General features: G+C 42.6%; 1 protein-coding gene across 2 annotated transcripts in view; it reads left to right on the top strand.

Annotated features, from left to right (window-relative positions):
* The window catches only part of LOXL2 (lysyl oxidase like 2), an 87,162-nt gene that overhangs the window by 40,526 nt on the left and 24,208 nt on the right, over window positions 1–22,428 (top strand). For both annotated transcript variants that reach the window (XM_090055271.1, XM_090055272.1), the window contains 3 exons: window positions 3,377–3,588; window positions 10,601–10,823; window positions 17,183–17,366. In XM_090055271.1, coding sequence (XP_089911397.1) covers window positions 3,377–3,588; window positions 10,601–10,823; window positions 17,183–17,366 — 619 coding nt within the window. The remainder of the gene's footprint in view (window positions 1–3,376; window positions 3,589–10,600; window positions 10,824–17,182; window positions 17,367–22,428) is intronic.

Genomic DNA, 22,428 nt, shown 5'->3' with positions numbered 1-22,428 from the left:
GATTCAATGTGCTTACGTGATGTCTCTGGCCCAGACTGCTCAAATTACTCCAAAAAGTCTTGAGACTGGATTTCTCAAAGGAGCCTCGGAAGGTTTTTGCATCGAGGTTGGGCCTTTAAGCTTACAGGTACAGATCCTGAGTGACTTCTGTTTATTCCAGCAGACAGCCTGCCAACAGGCTACTCGCTGGATATTGTACAATTTATTACTGACTCTGTGGATCCTTCCTCACAACAGCAGATGTGCAGGTTCTGTTTCTAGGCAATTGCAAATCCAAACACATTTCCTGCTAGTCACTTTATTTTTAATTGATTGCAGTGCATCAAAGCAGCACATGTTCCTTTTAAGGCACTGGATTTCTTTTTTCATTTTTAAATGATGGAACTTGTGCGGGGGAGGAGAGGATTCCACAGCTGTAATGTAACCGCTGGGAACTATGTGCCTTTATATTTTTGACAAGGGAGAATATAAACTTTCAGTCACTTTTTAATTGCTCATTGCAGCAGATTTTTTCCCATCAGCCTTTACTTCTGGGCTTGAGTTCTTGTGAGGCTTGCTGTGCTTGTGTCCTCACGTAGGCTCATAATGAGGAATCCAGGCAGCCTTTGTGACTCATCGCCCTGTTTTCAGTATACACAGAAATCCAGTTGGAGCAAATGGTGAATATGTGCAAATCCACAAATGGAGAGGCCAACTTTTAAAATGTCTGCGATTGCAAAATAAAAGGAGGGAGCCTGGGTGGATGGGCTGCTGGCTAGGTGCTAGCCTGGCTCTGCCTAACTATAGACTTCCTGTGTGACTCGAGGTTTGTCTACATGGGGCACTCAGGAAAGTTAGTCCATGTTAACTACAGTTGTGAATAACATGTGGACCAGTTAAACCACATTATCTTTCTGTGTGGGTGCATTCATTGAGAACTAAAATGGCAATCATTCAATTTGGCTCAGTTCACAGGATAGCCTTTGCTTCCAATGTGACTTAAAGTAAGTTAGTGGATAGTTTAGCGTCATACGTTTAGATAATTCAGAGCAACATTCCTTAGTGTTTCTGTGCTTCAGTTCTCAGCTGTTACTTGTATTTTATGTACTTACTTCCTTTGGAGGTGAGGACTTAAATACCATGTGAACAAGCCACATAAGTGCCTAAAATGCATTGAAACTGCTATATGCCACAAGTAGCCATTATTATTATGACTTCTTATTGCTGTTGTAAAGCACATTGAAATGTAGATCAGTTGTGCTCCTTCTTGTCTGCCTCTATATCTTCCTCCTGCTGTCGCTCCAAAATTAGATGGTAAGATCCTTTTTGTGTGTGTACAGGATAAATCTGGAGTCTTTTTGTTAACGAGCTTGGGACACAATACTGCTCTGGTATGGTAAGGCTTATTCTTCCATGTTCTTCTGTTGTCTGACTTCAGCAGATACTAGACATGATGTATCCCAACAACTGACTCATTGCATTAGATCCTATGTACTTGTATGGCCATGTATACCCCACATCCTTGTGTGGATGGTCTTATTCTGGGACCAGAGTGCTTTTTTCCAGTTGAGCTACTGTTGCTTTGTGAGCATCCACATGTTAGTGTGTAGGATATGATTATGCTGGCATAGGTTTGCCAGCAATGTTTCTTGTGCAGCCCACACCTGGGCATATTTGCAGCCTTTTATGCCAGCTCTAGTAAATTATGCTTTCCTCTGAGCTGTGTATTATAGTGCTTCTTGAGACGCTCTAGGTACGCCAGCCTGAGAACTGCCCCTTGCCTTTGAGTTAAGGACACTGAGTATTTTAAAAGATATGGCATAGCCCAGTGCTCATGGACTCTGGAGGGTCCATCTACATATCTACAAATGTATATAGGTCCTTATGCTACCTTACGCAAGCTAATTCTTGTCCATGACCTCTCTTAGCTTAGGACAAACAACTTTGACTCCATAGAGCCAGTGTGAACTCTTCCTTTCTCTTGGATGACTTTAATTCCTGCTGTGTTACACTTATAAGAGAGAAATTTCTGGTATGTATGCATTTAGATTTAAGTCATAGAAAAAAGGGACACCTACGTAAAAGTCTTGGGCATCCTGACAAAGTTACAACAGCAGAAAGCAGCCAGCAACATTGAATATTAAATGTTCCAGCAGGAACCAATTAATTCCCATCAGCCAGCCTGTGACTCAGATGCAACATGGAAAGGATTTTTTCTAGTAGGTAGCTCAGCAGTCTTTGCTGTCAGACATATCCTTACTGTGTTTATCATCACAATATCTCCTTGATGTTGGACAGTGGTGTTTGCATTTTGCAGCTGAGGAACTGAGCATAGTCAGGGGCTTGTTAGAGGTCACCAAAGAAGCCTGTTGTAGAGCAAGGAATTGAATCCCAAGTGGTGCCCTAAACACTGTGCCATCCTCCGTGTCAGTGCCTACTCTGAGACTGCTCCCTTGGCTTTTACAAAGTCGGGTTGAACTGATGCATTCCATAATAATGATGGCCTCTTTGTGACCCTGTGCAAAATAATATGAAAATAGGCTCCTCTTATGATGTTAACTTCAGTTCCAGCTCATTTTTATGATCCTGTGGTCAGATCCTCAGATGGTGAAAACCAGGGTAGCTCCAGACCCAGGAACTGTGCTTTTTAGGCCCAAAGCTAGGAACACCCGAAATGCCATCCAGAAGGTCTCTCCTCACCTTAACCACCTCCTCCCCCATTATGGTATATCATATTCTTTATCCCGACATGGAAAGATGCCACAGGAGTTGGCCCATGGAGAGCAGGTGACCGACCTGCTGTAGCTGGACCTTTAGTTAGGCAGGTGTTCCTAAAGTCTGCCCTTGTGTTCCTAGGAGTAGGAATCCTTAAACCTCTGAAATACCCAAAATGAAAATGGTACCCTTTCCATGTAATAAAGCAATGATGCCTGTGTGGTGTGCATGTGTGGTATGTTTTAAGTGCACTAAACTAAGCTTTATTTAAACCATAAAAATATCTTAGCAGAAACTTCAGAAACACCCCATTTGAATTACCCCTTTAACTGTAAAAGATCTACCAATTGAACATTGGCACATATACAACCACACATTTCTGCTTATGGTTAAACACCAGTTCTTCTGTAAGATAGAGAGACTGAAGCATAAAGAAGTGAAATAGGCTACCAGACTTTGCCTGAAAGGTTAGTGGTGGAACTGGGGAACAAGATATCACGGTCTCTTTCTCTCTCCCTGATGACTTAAAGGCAGAGAAATCAAAGTGGTTTGTGCAGTTTATTGAATTCGAAGTAGAAATCTCGGCTTGTGTGTCAGGCACTCCTTTTCCCCTGCTGTAATGATTAGACTCTGTTGCCTCACTAGGGTGGATCCTTAAAATATTCTTTTTTTTAACTTGTAGAATATGAACATCCAGGTGGAAGATGTAAGAATCCGAGCGGTTCTCGCTACCTACCGCAAGCGCGTGCCAGTCACGGAGGGTTACGCGGAGGTGAAAGAAGGAGGGAACTGGAAGCAGATCTGTGACAAACACTGGACCACAAAAAATTCCCGAGTCATCTGTGGCATGTTTGGTTTTCCAGGCGAGAAGAAATATAATGCCAAGGTCTACAAGTAAGAGCAGAGCTTTTTATAAGTCTCAGTCATGTTTCCTGAACACTCGAGGCCTTGTTCAAACACACCCATTTCAAATTAAATTGAAGACCAGGAGGTGGAAAAACCTCAGTTAACTGCTTCATTCCTTTAAATCAGATTTTGCTTTTGTGTAAACATTTTAAATGCCAGGCACTTCCTTGTGTAACTAGGGGTACACGAGGCTTGTTTGATTCCCAGCCTTTGGCGAACATTAAGTGTAACATCAACTTAATGTCAGATTTATCCTGTTTTGGCACAGGGATGGGCTTGATCCAGTAGGCCTCTTTCATTCCTTGCTACCACATAGTCCTGTGTTGGCTCTCTTTCTTCTTCCTTTCTTTTAATCTTTTGTGGCTCTGGGTACTGTGCTATATGTATGCGAGTGTGAGTGCCTGCGAAAAAAAAATATATGTGATAGTCTGATCCTTGTAGCCCAAGATCCATGCAGCCAGTTGCAGGATTGGGGCTGGCATGTGGCATGATGGAAAGTTTAATGAAAGAGAACTGCAACAAAGCCAGTCTGTGTTGTCTCATAGCATAGGAATCCTCATTCCCTCCCTGGCATACAATCCACTTTCTCATACCTATGATGACATATTTACCTGGGGTTTACCAAGCATTTGCCATTTGGCTCTCACCTGGACTCACCCTCTATAGATCTGGCCTGCTTGGCCGCCAAGTCACTGCATGGAAGGGTTGTGAGTCAGTTGCTGGTTACCTACATGGGAGCCATCTGCAAGGGGGACATTTTCCAATAAATCTCCCACTGTTGCCAACACCAGTTCAGCTCCACTGGTCTTGGCAATCCTGCCTACCTGGGTTGCCAGCTGCCTCCACTGTATTAATCACCCAATCACTGAGTCCTGCACTGAGCAGAGGCAAAGGACTGAATGCTTAAAATGTCTGTCCTAGGGCTTCCAAGGTTGTTTCTGACAGGACAGATTGGGCTTTCAGTGCTGCACTTCGAAATAAGCTTGGAGCACGCAAAATGAGGGAAGTGAACACAGGGACTTGGGGTGACCCTTCATTCTCCTTTTTGGCTTGTGCGGAACAAATCCAGCAGGATGTCTGACATTTGCCCATTGCAAGCTTACACACTGCAGGCTTGTTTTTGTCTCCAGCTAGTGACACACAAGCACTGTTTTCTGTACAGTTTGTTATAAATAAGCTATTTCACATCTGTCTTAGGCTCTTATGCCAATAAGCTTCTTCCCCAGGCTTCTGATTCCAGAAGCCGACCACGGCATAAGCTGCTTGAGGGAGGATGCAATTCTTGAAGGCATCGTTGTGGTTGTTTTGCCTGTTCTTTTGTTTCGCATGAAGGCTGTTTCTGGAGGTTCTCCTTGGTGTAGCCTGGTTGTATTGCATGCTTTTCTTAGTAAGATGATGATCAATGGAAGAAGTCCCTGGGCTGGAAATAGTATAAAGCCACATAGCAGCACCAGCAAAGAAAAGACTCAACTGGACTCTTGTTTTCAGGTTTTGAAGGTGGATGAGCAATGAAGAAATAATTGCTGCCAGCCAGTCTTGTGCTTTGCTCTGGGTTACAGTGGCACATGTTTCCAGCCATGTGCATTATCTTGCCCCGGCTGGAGAGACAGCTTATCTCAGAGGCACTGTTGTGCTCCAGCCTTATCCATTAGAACCACATGGCAAAATAAGCTTGTCCTAATAAGACAAAGTAGATCCTTCCTGCTCTTCATTTATGGATGTCTCCAAGAAGGACCTTTACATTTAATAGCTAGAAATGACTGCATAAGTAAAGGATGGCTTGGCAGTGATCCTGTATCCAGCAATAGTGCATAGTGTTGTGGCTCTAGCTACCTAAAGCATCTTTCCATATAATATCTTAGCATGAGGTAAGCTCTGGCTGGCATGGTGTACCTCTAAGAATTGGGAATTGGATCATACATGTGTATTTATAATGTGTTCAGTTATGTATGAGGTATAATATAATGTATGTGGAGATGTAAGACATATATACTTAATAACTATAGTATATTATTCCACATATATAGAATACATAACACCATATTTTCCTGCATACACCTGCCCCAGAATAAAATACGTACTTTATTTTTAAAAGACAGAAAAATAGATGTTTTTTCCAGGGTTATGTCTTTGTAGAGGGGAGCAGAGCCTAATTTCAGCTGGCTTACTTACCCTTCCTTTCCTGATTTACTAAAGCTGCAACCCTGGCTGCTGCTGAAGACTGGTCTCCATTGATGATTTTGAATGAGCTGAAGAGTTTCCAGGCCTGTGAATTAGGAGTAGAGAGGCGAGGAACAGCTAGCAAAAACCTAAGAAAGACTGTCTTGATTCTTGAAATATTAAGACCATTAGAAAAGCAAAATGATCATTAACACCTGTGGAGTGAAGAACAATGAGCCAAATTGACTACTTTGGCTGTCTGAATAATAATACCACAACTTCTGCACTGTGGGGCAGGAATTAAAATGGGGTGCTTCTATCCTGGGCAGAAAAGTCTACTTCTCTGCTTAATGCATGTGTCCCAGTTTTATGGGGATGACATGTATACGAGATTCAGCTTCCAGTGGTTGTCACCCTGTAGCATTGTATTTGTGCCCCAAAGTAGAGAGAGCCTGTAAATAAGACATAGAGACTCCTTAAGACAATGAACTAGTGACTGCACTGAATTGGATCAACTCTGCTGCAGGCATGTTGGGACCAAGTAAAACTCCCAGCCTCCTGTCCTCTGGTCCTGGGCGAAATCTGGTCTGTGGATGTCAAAGATGGTCTTTGCTTTGGTCTCTCTACAGTCCTCCCTTGGAAGCTAAGATGCCAATTGTTCTGTACCGTTCTCTTCCAAGGGCTGAGGGCCCAGTCTGTGGCTCACTCCACCCACCTTCTAGTCATGTCACACAGTGGTTTGGGGAAGGGGAGATTCTGCCTTTTACTGGTCACTTGGAACAAGCCCATTCTCCACGTGAGCTTGAAGCCTTGTAACTTTTTTTCATTTCTTAGGCTGTGCTCTGCATACCTTGTAAATACCTATATCCCAAGAGTGAAACCTTTCACACTGTTGTTGTGCAGCTTGGAAACCAGACTACAGGTTGGGTTTCTCATCTGGCTTTGTAATTGCGCTGGCTGGGAGTTGAAAATGCCCCCTTCTAAACCCACAGAAATCCCATTCTCTGCTAGCTAGCTTTACAGGCTGAGCTAACTGATATTGGGCTCTGTTTTTGCATGATGGTGGGAGGTGAAATGATTTGCAGATGGACCCTGCTTAAAAGAAAACAACTTAGTTCATCATCATTTTCCTGCCAAGGATTTTTTTTCTATTATTATTATTCCTGAATGTTACTTTTTTCTGCATTTGACAAGGCAATTTATGTAGGAAACATAGCAAGTCTTAGCACATTTTCCATGCTTTTGTTTGCTCTCCAGAGCTGTTTATATAAGAGCTTTCATTTAACTCATCCTTCCTCAAAGCTGTGCCCTGATGGAAAGAGGCAAATAATATTAGTTCCACTTTACAAAAGGCACAACCTGGGATGCATACAGGTTTGTAGTCTGCTATGCCAGGTCCCTGAAACTTTTGTCGGGGTCAGCAGAAGGTGTTCAGCAGTCCATTTGCTTGTCCAAAAGAGGTAGAGTGAGGCTAGGAACTGGTCACAGGAATTCTTGTCTTGTGTGCATTTTCTCTGCAGCTGGCCGATGTTTTCAACCTTAACACAACCTTTGTTAGGTGATGCATGTGTTAGAATTTATGGAGCACTTAATTGCACCCGTATCTGAACAGTGCATTCTCCATGGATTCCAACTGGCAACATAAGGTCTCCTGGGCTTCAGCAGATGGAGATGGATGTGGCTGCTCCTCTGCCTAACTCAATGAGTCTGGAACAGGGAAACTTTCTCACTTAAGCAGATGCCTGCCAGGGGGAGTTAGTTAAGGGTGGAAATGCTGTCCATCAGGACACCCAGAAATGGGAGCCTCAAGCCTGCTCAATCCAGCTGTGTGGATGTCAGAGAAGAGAACCACTAATGAATTTTTCTTCTTAAGGTAGTTGGATGGGATTAGCTCATCCTTCTGTGACCTCCTGGCACATAGGCCAAGGTAATTAGCTTCAGTTGGTTGTACCAGGGATGAATTTTCCCCAGTGTTTTTGGCTGTGTGACACCACTTCATTTTCTGCTCCTCTGTTTCCTATTAGGATGTCCCTTTTATTTGCTGGTTAAGGCAGATGCCTCTCCCTGCCTGCTTGTAAAGTCTGTGCAACTCTTTGCCCGCATGTGTCGTAGGTCTGGAGTTCCCAGTGCAAATGCTGTTAATACGCTATATATATTTTTTTTAGCAAATGTAGGATCGGGGTAAGAAGATGCTAAAACAACCCACCATGAATATCCCAACAAAGGGCCAAATTGTGATGCCTGTGAGACCTGCTGTCAATTTGGAGTGACTTCAATGGAATCAGTTTTGTTCTAGATTTCCCTTAGGATCTCTTACAGAATCTGTTTCCTTGCTTGTGTTCCCAAGTGAGCTGTTCACTTTTAGTTGACCAAGGTCACATCTTATTGTCATACTGAAGTCTAAGGGAGTTAGGTACACAATTCTCATGAACTTTTAGTGGGTTAGATGCATTTAATTCCATTAGGCTCTTGCTAAATATCCAAGGATCCATCTTTCAGCCTTTGGGAAAGGAGTGGCCATTAGTACTTCTTTATTTCCCCTTAATCTGTTTCCTCACCGTTAGATACACACTTAGTACTATTGTTTGCTAGAAGGGACCTCCAGGGATCACCAAGCCCAACCCCCTGCCTGAGGCAGGATCCACAGTCTAAACCAGGGGTGGGCAATTATTTTGGGTGGAGGGCCGCTTACTGAGTTTTGGCAAGCCATCGAGGCCCGTATGACAGGCAGCCAGGGGCCAATAAATATTAATTCTCTAAATAAATAAATAAATATTCTAAATAACTAAATCTTAATTTTCTAAATTTTTTAGGGGCCCCATGGGCCAGATAGAATGGCCTGGAGGGCTGCATTTGGCTCGCGGGCTGCATTTTGCCCACCCCGGTCTAAACTTTGAATAAGACTACCATCAACCCTGACAAAACATCCTAACCTGCCACAGGAAAAGCAGGAGAAACCACGGCAGCTAACATCCTGCTTCTATGAAATGTTGTCAATAGGTGCTCAAGAGATCCCAGGTTAGAGGCCCATGCCCCTGCTACAGAGGAAGGCAAAAAATCCCTTTTAAACTTTTGCAGTTGCTTTCTATGGAGCTGCAATCAGAGTGGAGCTAGCTGATGGCAGGAGAGGAGCTATTTCAAATGTCTTGAATTTCACAATTTCAATGAAATTATGAAGTTGTTTTTTTCCCCTGGTATTCCTTTTTCTTAGTATTTTGGTCTACTTTGAGCCTTAATATAAATCTATTTTTTAGATTAGTGCCAGTGAGAACACTAATTTAAATTAATAAAGAACTGGACAGACAAGTTAGTCTCCACTGCTCTATAGCAATGTACATTGTCCTGGGGGGAATCCTGCTCTAGGGAGGGTAGCACAGTATCCATAAGGTGTTTTAGCTTAGATTTCTCTTTTGTTATGTTGGACACATACCACCGTGAAGTGGGCTGAGATCTTCCAGTTTCTTTCACACAGACCCACCAAACTGCTGCCAGATGGGGAGTAAAATGTTGAGTCACTACCCATTTTGTCTGGATTGCATCTGATAACTGCACAGAAAGATTTTAATGTTTTACCAGCTCCCTAAGCTTGAGACTCACTGAGTTTCAGACCCACTCATCCCTTTCTGTCTGTCTTATGAGGCCAATGCTACAATCAATCAAAGTCTTTTTCTGGCACTCCCTCCACCTCCATATGTTTTGCATCGTATCTAATTTTAGGACCACAACGTCTCATTTGCTACTAACACCAGAACAGAGAAACAGGCTCTTGCAAAGACAGTGCAGGATCACAGTTGGCTGTTGGCTTCTCTGTGCTTTAATTATCCTTTAGTTTTCAGAATCTCTCCTGTGGTGGTGCTTGGAAACTTTTTATCGACCGCTTTAACTCAAATGCAGCCCTGGCCTTTTGTATCTGTCTGGAAGATGCTGAATTATTTTCTTCCACTGGCTTATCACCCCTTTACAGCCCAGAGGGTTTGCTGGAGATGTTCCAGTTGGGAAGCAAGCACTGGAAAAGGCTGCCAATCTTCTCTGCTGCAAATGTGTCATCAAGAGAATTGCTCTTGCTCTCAAAAACTATCTTTAGGCTTGAGGTTGCCAATACTGCCACTTCGGAAGGAGATGGAGAGCCCTTACTCTGTCCTAAGTTTGCCTCTTTCTTCCAGTTAATAGGGTAATGCCTGCCAGCACAACAGCTGTGGTAGGGGCTAAATTCTTTTAAAGCCTCAAATAGCACCAGCATTATTTGTGTTGAACCAGTGTGCATGTGCAGGAATACAAAAATCCCTGTATTTTTGCTTTCTACTAAGTGAGCATCTGTGCATTTGTGTACATCTTCTGCATGGCTCAGGTAGAGCTGCACAAGTGTGAGACAATGGCCAAGTATGTCTGTCCCCCTGCGTGGCTAATACTCAAAGGATAGTCCTTTGTTGCTGTTCTCAGCTAGTTGACTACAGGTACTTCCAAACCATGACTGGGAAATCATTGTAGTATGAGCTGGCAGAAACGTAACCAGCTTTGAATCATGCTAACTCAGGCACCAGAGACAGTGAGGCTGCATCATCAGAGACCAGGCCTGTATCTCCCTGGTCCAAGCAGAGGAAAAAAATATACAACTAAAAGGGATAGTACTGTTTTCTGTGTTGGTCTGTATGCTAGAAAATTAGTAATGGTCGTTGGGTTAAGCCAGTACTTTTTAAAATTCATACCATTGTATTTGTCTTGGCAACTTCCTGGAGCAAGAAGTTCCACAGGTTGGCTGTTGAGCAGTGAAAGATTTCCTTTCTCTGCTTTTTAATAGTTTTCACTAACTGTCTTTCTCCGGTGATTCCTCTTTTTGAAGGATGCTTGCCAAAAAGAAGAAGCTAAGCTACTGGGGTTACTCCATGGAGTGCACTGGCAATGAGGCTCATATCTCCAGCTGCAAACTGGGCAGTCGTCTCAATGTGGACAATAAAAATAATGTCACCTGTGAGAATGGGATGCCTGCTGTGGTGAGCTGTGTGCCAGGCCGGGCCTTTGCTCCCGGCAGCAATAATGGCTTCCGAAAAGCTTTCAGGCAGGAGGTAAGGAGTACAAATCCATTATAAAGGGTTTTGTCTTTTGGGTGGGTAACTCTATAGATCAATTGAAGCTCTGCCAAGACTGATGCATCTGTACGGTTGTATGCACTGAGAGTACCGTTGGCTTTAGTGGAGCTACTCATAATGTATAAAGCCTATGTACCTGAGCAAATCTTTGCAGAAGCCAACCTGTATTCTGTTATAGAAGAGTCTCTATGCAACTCTGTGAATTGCTGCATTCATTCAGGTTAGTTTGTGCTATCACTGGAGCCAAAGGAATTTTTTTTTTTAATTTTTGAAATTTCAGTGAAAACTTAACCAGTTTCCAGTTTCATTTCCTCCCAAAGAACTTACCTTCCTTTCCCCTAAAGCCGTCCCTCCTCCCTCTCAGACAAAACTGCCCACTGGAGGCCCTTTGGATATTTTTGACAGAGTTGTTTCTGTTTCCTGCAAATATGGAGACAGGGAAGAGTCAGGTCAGTTGAAATGATCAATTTGTCCTCAAACAAAACTAAGCAAAGCACTATTTTGAAATAAAAAAATCAAAATGTTTAATTTCAAAGAAACCAAAATGAAAACATTGCCATTTAAAAATGAGATTTTTTTATTTTTTTTTGGGGGGGGGTCAAATAAACTATTCCAGTGAAAAAAATTACCCAGTTTTATAAGTGACATGACTAATGGCGTTGCAAACAGAGCTAGGAACAGATGTCAGGTTATTTGGGTTCCACTCTCTTGCTTTAACACAAACTCACCCTGCTACCCACCCATATCATCCCTGCTGTCATCCTTTCCGTTTCACATCTTCCCTTCTGCCACAGATCCACAGTCATTCCAAGGGAAAGATTGTGCAGCCTCTCTCTGCAGGCTTCCTACTCTTTTTAACTTGAGATGGTTGGCTTGGAATGGTGTGGGATTCATTAAGCACTGAAGCTAGCAAAGCTAAAAGCAAGTAGTGAGAAAATGCATTTGTCTTATTTTTGTTTGAGTTGTTCTCTTTCAGCCAATTGAGTATTTCCCTGTTGGTGCTGGGCTTGTTTTTTTCATAGCTGTTTAACCTCAGCTGGCTACAGATAATAAAGATGGACCATTGGATTTCTTTGCTCCTTCTGTGCCTTCTACTGAAAAATAATACTGATTGACATCTGATAGTACCCTGGTGTTGTGCATCTCCCCTGAGCTAGCACCATTATAACACCTGTGGATAGTGGCAAGCAAAAAAGGAATTGCAAGCACTTGGGACAGGCCCCAGAATTCAAAATCATCTTGGGAAATTGGAGAAATAGTCTGAAAGCACAAAAGTGCAAAGTACTGACTTCGGATAGCCTCACCTGGCAACCATCAATATTCTGGATCATGGTATACACACAAGAGGTCTATGCAACCATCACACCCAAGACCTTCAGTGCATACGCCAAGGCAAGAGTATGGAAGAGTGGAGGCTGCCCAGGACCTACCATCCCCACCCCCTTAGGTCATAGAAACAGAGTCCAAAGGCCAGAGTGAGCTTCTGCCAGAGAGAGACAGGTTAGAGATGTTGCTGACTGCCTAACAGTTCATTGAGGGTGCGTTTCTGTTAGGGTGATGTTCCTTAGTCTTTCCTCAACCAAGGAGTACCCACAAGACAATGGGGGCTAGGGTTTTGAGGAACCCTACATTTGCTTTACTCTGGAGGTTGTGGTATTTTAGAGCAGCTACTCCACCATGAGTAGCCCCGCTATGTTCCCACGAGGTCCTCCAGTCACCTGCTGTTTAGTCATACCCAGGACCTGATATAACTTCAGAGATGCACGCACAAAATAGGGTGCGGCTGCTTGGTAGTTTTACCATAGCTGTGATGGTTGAAGGAATGTCTGAGAAGCAGGATATGATTAAGAATATTTTTTACTGGTATCATTTTGCAGTAAAACTGATGCAAGATATTGCTAAATATATCCACTTCTGGAATAACTGCTTAAGCAGACTCTCTAGGTTGTAGCTTTATTGATCTAGAAGAAAAGGCAATTGGGGCTCATGGACAGAGGTGATATCTTTCATTAGACCAACAAGATTTTGTTGGTTTAATAAAAGATATCACTTCTGTCCACAAACCCTGATTGCTTAGGCAGAAGTACTCCAGAAAAGTATCTGGTGATTATAGTGGCCCATTAACCAAAGAAACCTACAACATGATGCTGTCCCAAGAAAGGCAAATACTATTCCAGGATATATTAACAAGAGACTTTCATGTAAAGTGCAGGAGGTAATTTTCCTGCTTTACTCAGCACTTTGAGGCATCGAGTGGAGTCCGGTTGTATATCCAGTTTTGTTTAGTAGCCTTAAAGGGCTTTGCTATGGCTGGAGGGTAGAGTTGATGTGCCCTCTGTAGCTCAGCATCTAGCCACAATAGTATGAAGCGCAACAGTGGCTGCAGATCCCATCCTAGAAACTGGGTACATGTCCACGCTGAGTCCTGCGCTGCTGCTGCTACACTGTTATCAGTATCAGGGCTGTCTGATTTAAATCTAGATGGAATACATCTAATCCATGTTGTGGTTGCTGTAGTGACTGCCATGCCTGCATCCCCTAAGCAATGTGTAGACAAATAGGAGACTATTCAGAGGCAAACAGAAAAATAGAGTTAGGAAAATGTGACCTGTTAGGAAAGACTATGGGGAGAATATAATAAGCAGTCTTCAAATACATGAGGTTGTTTGGAAGAGGACAGTGACCAATTATTCCCCACTTCCATTGGGCTCAGGGCGAGATGCAATCTTTCATTTGTAGGAAAGGTTAGATATAAGGAAAGCTTCTCCAATGATAGCAAAGTACTGGAACAAGGTACCTGTGGAGCCTGGAATCCCCTTCTTTAAGAAAGATATCTTTTGAGAGAGACTCAAGACACATTTAACAGGTTTGGTCAAGACCTACTTAATCTTGCCCAAGAGTAGGGGGATGGGACTGTGGGATCTCTTGAGGCCCCTTCCTGCCCTACAGTTCTGTTGTGGTAGGCTCATTAAAGAAAAGGGGCTGTCTCTTATTATGTATCCCTATGTTCCTTGCAAAAATGAGCCTTCATCTTGTGCCAGGGGGCACTACTACAATATACATAATAAACCATGCTGGTAGTGCATTTCCCATTCACTAATTGCATGCCTGGAATCTCATATCTTTGTGCAAGTTTTTGGCCTTCCAAAGTGAAGGGTCCTGTAAACCATTTAAGCCATCCACATTGCCAAATAATTCTGTAAGCATTCAGTGTAGGCTTTGGATGGCCTTCAGGTGACCCCAGCCTGGAAGGATTGGATGTATGTCCAACTTTAAACAGTCTTAAGTTCTTTGGTCTCAGGGCTCACACAAATCATTCAGTGTTCACATATTTATGGCATGCTTTCCATAGCAGTAGGTCCCCCTCCAGGGGTAACAGCAGCAGCTACTCTCTCTAGAAGGTAATGGGCAGGACTGGAAAACTTTTCAGTGAGCTCAGTTAATGAGCACTGAATGTGCAAAATAAATTTTGTCCTGGTCTGGACTTGAAACTGCCACCCAGACATGAAGGGCTCTGCCTTCTGTTCCCTGAGTTATTATACCTTGGCTGAATCTGTCTCAAAGGGCTGAATTGAAAATGGGATGTAATTTTCATGAAAACCTCATCCTTTTTCTTCAAAATGTCAAATGTTGATGAAAAATATTGTTGGAATTGATATTTTAAAATGACTACCAGCTATACAGCTGATCAAATAAACCAAAGTACTTATTTGGGCCAAACTTGCCTTACTTTTGAGAGTCTTACAACTGTTAAAATGTTTACCCTCTCAGTTGCTTGACTTGTTTTTCGCTGACATTTTAAATCAAAAGATTCATTAAAGTTCTAACAAGTGTAGACCACACAGCCTTTCTAGGTTCTTGCATATCCCTAACACTATAGAGCCTGGGCAAGTGACAAATGGAAATCCCCAGAACAGCCCTGTGAGGAGATAGGGAAATATTATTAATCCCCATTTTGCAGATGGGAAAACTGAGGTACAAAGTGTATAAGTAGCTGGTCTGTGGTCATACAGAGTGTTTGTGAGAGTGCCAGTAATACAGCCCACACCTTCTGACTCCCAGGGTAGCCCCTGAACCATGAGACCCTCCTTCATCCTTTCCTGGTCATTTATCTGCATATGGTAATTCTTCAGTCTCATAATCTCTTGGTAGTCGTGGCTGGGAGCCGAACTCTGTAGGCCAACTTGCAGTTACCATTTCAAAGACACAATAACCTGATTGATGATGTGTCATCTTGGCCAACTTTTACTGTGTGGCTTTTTTTAATTTCAGCCAACTATTTTGGAACGGGGGTTTTGTTTTTTTTGTACTACGTGCTGTAATTTTGTTGGGTTTTATCATCTATTAAATGAATCTATTAAGTGAAATATGGGCTGTTTAAAAAAATGCTTAACAGCATAAATGGCTGAGAAACCTACCAGATAGTGGGAGAATTCAGCCTGGAATATTGCATAGGGTGTGGTGTCTGTTTTCATGAGATTGCCATGACTTGAAACAAATGTACTCTTAGGGAATCAATACATTTTCCTTCTGTAAATGTAAGGTAGATGAGATACTGTGTGTTTTCTATATAATATAAAGTATTTTGCAAGCTTGGCTTTAAAGTTCTCTGAGATTCTTACTGGAAAGACCTTCATTAATGTCTTTTGCCACATCTTGACCAAGTGAGCTCTGCCACACCTTGTGATAGGTAGGACTGATTATTTCTCTTGTTGAGATGTGGACCTTTTGAGTTCATCATAGCCTGCCTTAAGCAGGGCGCACTTGTTAAAAAACAGTTGAGTCACAGATAAACAGACTTCCACTCGGCTTGAGTTCCAGCTCTGTCTTTCATATCTACCCCGTTTCCCATGGTCTGGAAATCTACACAGCAAAGCAGGGACCTCTAGTGGCTTACTGATATGTAGCAATAAAAATCTGATGAAATTGGCTGTTTCCTATGAAAGCTCATGCTTCTGTGAACCACGTAGTCTCTAAGGTACCACCCTGCCCTACCTTCTGCCACCCATCGTGTAGGGAATCTTCTTCGTTTTTATAAGTAGGAAGAGAAAAACTGGATTTTATGATGTTCCAATCATAGGGCCACTCACATGGCCCTTGCTTGAGGGAGAGAATCAGGGCTCTTGAGGATTAAAAGAAGATATAGATTAAAATGACAAAGTTTAAAGACCTGATCAGCTGGGATCGGTGTTCCGGGATTATCTGTTATCTTGCTACTCATAAAAAGCAGTATTTATTCTACTTCTAATTATTACATAATCTGTACTTTTTCAGTTGGGAGGGTTTCTTTAATCACACGAGAAGGCCTGTACAGGACGTACTTGGACGACAGGATGGAATTTAGTTTATGTTTAACACATTTCCTATAGCTCTTATGAAAGTTGATGTTCGTGTTGGCATTTGGGACCTACCGTTCTTATCCAAATAGGAACACCGGGTCAGATCCCAGGCTGGTGCAAACTGGGGACTTCAATGCTACTTTGCAGTACTTAATAATTTGGCCCTTCATCATGCTGATATACTGGAGGGCTGTGCTTTCTCATTTTGCTCTAAGACCTCCTTGTGTCTGCAACCTACAGACCAAGCCCTGCCCTGGCTGGCACAGTGTAAACAGTGCCTCGTGCCCTGTCTGCCACAGGAATCCTGGCAGGCAGGGCAGGATTCCACAGGGAGGCCCCGTGCCCTGCCCACAAGACGCTCTTTGCTGCTTTTCCGGACCAGGGCAACGTGCTCACATGCACGCTGCTGTTGGCAAGCGACGTGTTAGCTGGCTGCAGGGTTGAGACTTTATGCCCAAGCCTCAAAGGGACTGTGGCCCAAGGTTTGGTTTGGTTTGTAAGCCATCCAGCCCATTCCTGTGTGCTATGACACTCCTGCCTCCTTGCTGCTTGTTCCTGGGGAAGGGGAAGTCTCTCTCCACATCTTTGCTTCCAAACCTATGGAGCAGAATAGCAGCAAGTAAGACTTGAGCATATCTTGTACCCTATACCCTCCTCTCAGCCATGTATAGGGATGGGAGAACTCCATATGCAGAAAAAATCAGTGGGCAAGAGGCACTTATCTCATTAAGGCAGCTCTTCTCATTAAGGTGGCTCTTCATGGCCCACAACTTTAGATGTGACTAGTTCTTGTAAATATCTTGCTCCTTCTGGACCACTTCGGGAGTATCTCATGGTATTTGCTTCTGAAACTTTGGGCTCATGGCCAAGCTTATGAGTAGCTTGGTAAGGCTCATGGTCTTTACCAAGCAGAAACTGAATAGAAGGTGGTGGTTACCTGCACCATGCTCATTCATAAAAAGTGACATTACACCTGGGTTTTTTTCTTCCTTGCAGCAGCCCTTGGTCAGGCTGAGAGGTGGGGCCAATACTGGAGAAGGAAGAGTTGAAGTGCTGAAAAATGGGGAATGGGGAACTATTTGTGACGATAACTGGAACCTGATTTCAGCCAGTGTGGTCTGCCGAGAGCTGGGCTTTGGGAGTGCCAAGGAAGCCATCACAGGTGCAAAGCTTGGGCAAGGTAAGGATGAGAATGCAATGGGCCATCAGTGCTGACTGCCTTTGGAGAACTCTCCATTGAGATGAACAAGGAAGTTTCTTCCAAACTGGGGTAGTCCCATGAGCTAGAATCAGATGCTGAGGCCCGCAGTTTCCCTTGAAGACCTAAGCACAAGGTTCACTGGAAGTTGGTGGGAATTGCAGTTAGACCTGGATAGAAATGGGGCTCTTCATTTCATAGGAGATTCCACAATTTTAAGAAGTTGGGTTCCAATTTGGAACAAGAAGCTGAAACTTCCCGTAGAACTAAAATTCTGGCACAGTTTCCTTTGGAATGGTAAGACTGTTTTGATTTTGGTAAGATACAATTGTCTTTTATTTTATTAAAATATCGTAATATTTTTGCATTCTCTTTTCTGATACATATTCAATATTGAAGTCAAAACAAATGTTTTTACTTTTTTTGGTAATACATTTTTGTCCCGATTTTGGTGAATAGCAAAAAAGTAATTATATGGACCAAAATTGTTGGATTGATATAATTTTATTTTATTGGCTTCATAGGTTCATAAATGTTTAGATACCTGTACAACCATTCAATACATCTCTTAATAGCACAGAATTGTTATTGATACTAGCACCTTATCCCTACAGCTGGAAATGACAGCAGCTACAATAGTATTGGGGGTGGAGAGGTTTCCTTCTTCTACACTTGTCTTTTTAAAAGCTAGCAGATGAATGCTAAGCACAGGAAGCAACAGTTCAATAACTCTTAAACGTGGGAAAGTTGGACTTCCCTATCTTTGTGTAAGCAGGAAGCCAAACTAAATGGTATGGCCTTACATATATTCAGAGATTTAAAAGGCAAAAGGTGTTACTATGATGAGAGAGTGGGACCTCCTTTGTAAGGTAGGTGGAGATATTTCAGAGTAGTGCTCAGCAGTGGGGAGGACTTTATTCTTCTGTAGCTGAGACTGCTGACCCAGTAGCTTCTGGTTGAACAAGACCACATGATTTAGGAAGAGATAAAATCTTTCTTTAAGGATATCTGTGAATGCTGAATTTATCCCTTCCCTTAGACTGTCATTTCAACAATTATTGACTCATTGTTAAATAATGAAAAAGCTTAAGAAAAATTCCAGGATGGATGTCTTATTACAGTTTGGTACTAAAGATGGGCTTAAATTCAGCTCTGGAGTCTTGATCCAGCCCATTTATAAGTCTAGGGATCATTTGTACAGATCCAGACCAGATTTGGGTTAGGATTTCCTGTGCCTAGGACTCATTTGGATCTCAGACTTATTGGTTGGTTCTCTAGATTTAAGATTCTGTCCCAAACCTGCCTTTAAAATCTTTGCTCCTATATGCATAGCATAAAATCTAACTGAAATCTGCCAAATCAAAGCTACATGCTGTAAAACCAAACAAATAGGTGAAACTCCTCCAGGCCATTGTGGTTTGGTGAAGGGAAGGGAAAATTAATTACATGTTTAAAAAAAAGAAAGAAAAAAAAAGGTGGAGGTGGAGTGGTCCAGAATAAGAAAACCTTAAGATGTGCCCTTATGGTCCCATATTGCCAAGGAGACTTGTGGCAGAGTGCAGGTGCAGCCAATATAGTGTTTAAAGCCTTTAAAAAGGAACATTATTATCCTGCAAAAATCATTCCTGCCACGTGAGCAGAGAAAACATGTTGCTTCCCAAACATGGAAACTTTTAGCAGTGGCTACTCATTCCCAGTTACATTCTTTCCTTTTTCTTTGAATGCTGAACATCAAGTTCCCAAGCTTTTGAAATGTGTCTCTAGGGTCATTAAACTTGTTTAATCCTGTTTATTGAAATTGATCTCTGCTACTGGAGTGCGAAAAAGGCTCTTATGGTTCAAACAGGAATCCAAATTCATATTGCAGAATAGGCAGGCAGTAAGATTCTCTTAATCCCATAGGACACAATGGACCTTAACTCTGCTGTCTTTGCCTTCCAACTGGAGTACTTACGCTGTACCTTTCACAATTAGCTATCTGCATATTTATCCATTTACATGGATTTAAAGAGATGGGCAAGCACACTTCTCCTGGGCTTGGTGTTTTAGCCCATGAATTATATTGTATAATGTACTATAAAGGATACAATTAAAATGTTTAATTGTGTTCTATGCCATCTGGAAGTCCTGACCAAGACTGAGGTACTAGCACTGTTAGTTGTCGTATGTATACTGATAGGAGAGTTCCTATCCTATAGAGTTCTCAGTCTGACTAACCATGACAAAGGAAGGATGTCATTTTACAGATGAGCCATTAAAGCACAGATTAAATGATTTTTCCCATGGTCGCAAAGGGAGCCTGTTGCACATCAGAGAAGAGAGTTGAGGCCACGTGAGTCTCAGGCCAGTATTTTAATATGTCCATCAAGTCCTTAACAGCTCTCAGCCCACTTTATTCCACAAAACCTATGGGAAAACATATCTGTAGAACTTAAAAAGATAGGCTGAATGGCTCACCAGGGCCCAAGTCATGTACCTTTTGCTCACATTAATTGTGCTACTGAATTTAAATGAGATTGCCCATGGGAGTCAGGTTTACAGGATAGTGCAGATGCATATGGACTGAAGTCATTCTCTTCACAGGAAATGAAGGAAAAGTGCAACAACGCTGCTACTAATTTGATCAGATAATTTCAGTGCAGACAGCAGGGCAACATAGTGACATTCCAGTGCCTTAATGACAGGCAGAGTCAGCAAAGAGACTTAACGGAGGAGGACAAAATGCATCGGAGCTATGTACATCAGAGCCAGGTCCTTGCTCTCTTTCCTATTAGTTCATAGGTTTCATGCTTTAGATGCTTTGGGTCCTCGGTCCTTTTTCTGTATCCATCCAGCATTCCTTGTGCATTATCCCGCAGTTCTGGGCAGAATCAACTTTTACCCACTATCTGAGCTATCTGGCAGCGGGCAAAATTACTGGGTCAGTTTTTGTCCCTCTAGATGGAGACCACAAGTGAGATTTTTATTATGAGAGAGAAGTTAAAAACCAAATGGGGTGTGAATTCCCCTTGGTTTCTCTTGTTGGTCTTCAATTTTTAATTAAAAAATGAAGAAAACTCCCCTTGATTTCTCTGGGACTGTTGACAGGCTGTTGGCTTCAGTGGGAGATATAGGTGAGTCATGATTTTTGGAACCTAGAACAGTAGGAGTCAGAGAGAAATGTCTCGTTGGATTATCCAGCCCTTCTGTTTATTCATTCGAACCATCACCTTCCTAGTACAGAAGTATAGCCTGGGCACAGAAGTGCATGTCAGTGGTGTTACTTTTAAATGCCTTGTCCAGCCTGCCCTGGAGTTCATGCCAGCCATGCTGCTTTTCCTGTGAGAAGGGGGCTCTGAAAGGATGGCACACACCAGTGTTCTGCTTATATAATCTGATGTACACAAAATGCCTCAGTCCAATGAAAATATTACAGATGGGAGAGGGGAAATTTGCAGTTTCCATTATAATTAGGCCTATTCTGAAGCGCTCCGTTAAGGAAAAAAAAGGTTCCACTTACGAAGCACAGCAAATATTATGCGTCTCCTGGCCTAGAGGCCTTGTGACACGTACCAAAAAAGATGTTTCTGTTTGGCAAACATACCCTCTACCCCAAGGAGAGTGTTAGTCAAATGTCCTCGGAAACATTGGGACAATAAGCAGAATTAGATGGGGAGCAGTGGAAGAGAGAGGGAAGTCAGCAGTGCCATCAAGACGCTGCCGATTAGAACAATTACTCTTGTTCTTTTGGCATTCAGCTCAGATTATACCCAATTCTTTTGCAAACCTGAGGAGTGGCATTTTGTGCCCGAAAGCATGTCTGACTTTTCTCCCAACTATAGAGCTGATCTGATGAAAAGATTATTGTTAAATTAATCTTACTTCTGGCTTTTTTTTTTAATGGACCATCACAACTACAATATTGCTACTTGACCTGTTTGACAGAGGTCAGAACAATTGCATTAATTTTGCTTTCTCTGAATGTTCTCTGAATATAGATTATGAGAAAGATTTAGTATGACAGAACAGTAGAAGTGGGTACAGGAATAGTGCATCCTGCCTCTGCACAGGGAATTGAATTAAGTGGTCCTTGAGGTCCCTTCCAACCCTCTGATTTTAGGACAATGTTCTGTGAAAAGCAGATTCCCTCTTGGTTTCCAGTGTTAATGTCCCCTAAATCTTATGCCTAGCTTAGTCTGAGGGCAATATCAAGGTCCAAGTATCAAGGAAGAGAAACATCAGGGCCATCAGGTATGGTCTGGGAGACGTGATTGCTCCTTTCTATCCCTAGCTCTTATAATTGTTCTATGAATTAAGGAAGGAAACAGTAAATAAAAATGTTCTTCAGAACTGGCCTGAGGAGCCCCTGTGTACTTTGCCCTCTCTTGAATCTGCAGAAGTCTGACCATGTGGCATATTCTCCAGGCTGATTGTTTAGACTGTAGCTAACAAACAGCCGTGCACATCTGGGCCCCTAGTTCTCCAGCCTCTGCATGCTGGCTGTCAGTCAGATTCAACAGGAGTTTTCAAAAAAAGAAAAAAAAAGTGGGGTGGGGGTCATACCCACTGAAAAGGGTCCTACCACTGTTAAACGAACTATCATCTGCTGCCTTCCTTCCTCAGCTGTTTCTTCTGAGGTGGAGGTTAAAAAGAGAAAATACATATATTTCTTTGTTGAGGACTCCACAAAGATGGTTTTGTGGCTGAGGCTCGGAAGATCAGGTTCTGTCCCTGGCTCGGCCATTGACTTCCTCTGTCAACTTGGGCAAGTCATTTGAATTCTCAGTACCTCAGTTTCTTGGGTGTACAGTGAGAGGATGAGATTCTACTTCCTCCTTGTCTATATGAAAGGTGAACCCCTTGGGGCGGGAACTGTTTCTTATGATGTGTGTGGGGAGCCTCAATCTTGCACAGGGTCTCTAGCCCCATGATATCGGGGACTGAAAAATCAGCGGCACCTGTCAATCTTGGTAATAAACATATTGCTCCTCTTCTTTTTTCACCTGCCTGCCATTAGGTGTTTGTAGCACAGTTTTCTGTCCTTCCAAAGACAGAATCAGAAATA

This window comes from Crocodylus siamensis, chromosome 6 (assembly GCF_052110815.1).
Source record: "Crocodylus siamensis isolate JL-2025a chromosome 6, ASM5211081v1, whole genome shotgun sequence".
In the NCBI taxonomy this organism is placed as follows: domain Eukaryota; kingdom Metazoa; phylum Chordata; order Crocodylia; family Crocodylidae; genus Crocodylus; species Crocodylus siamensis.
The sequence above is the reverse complement of the archived record's forward strand: the minus strand, read 5'-3'. Positions and strand labels throughout refer to the sequence as shown.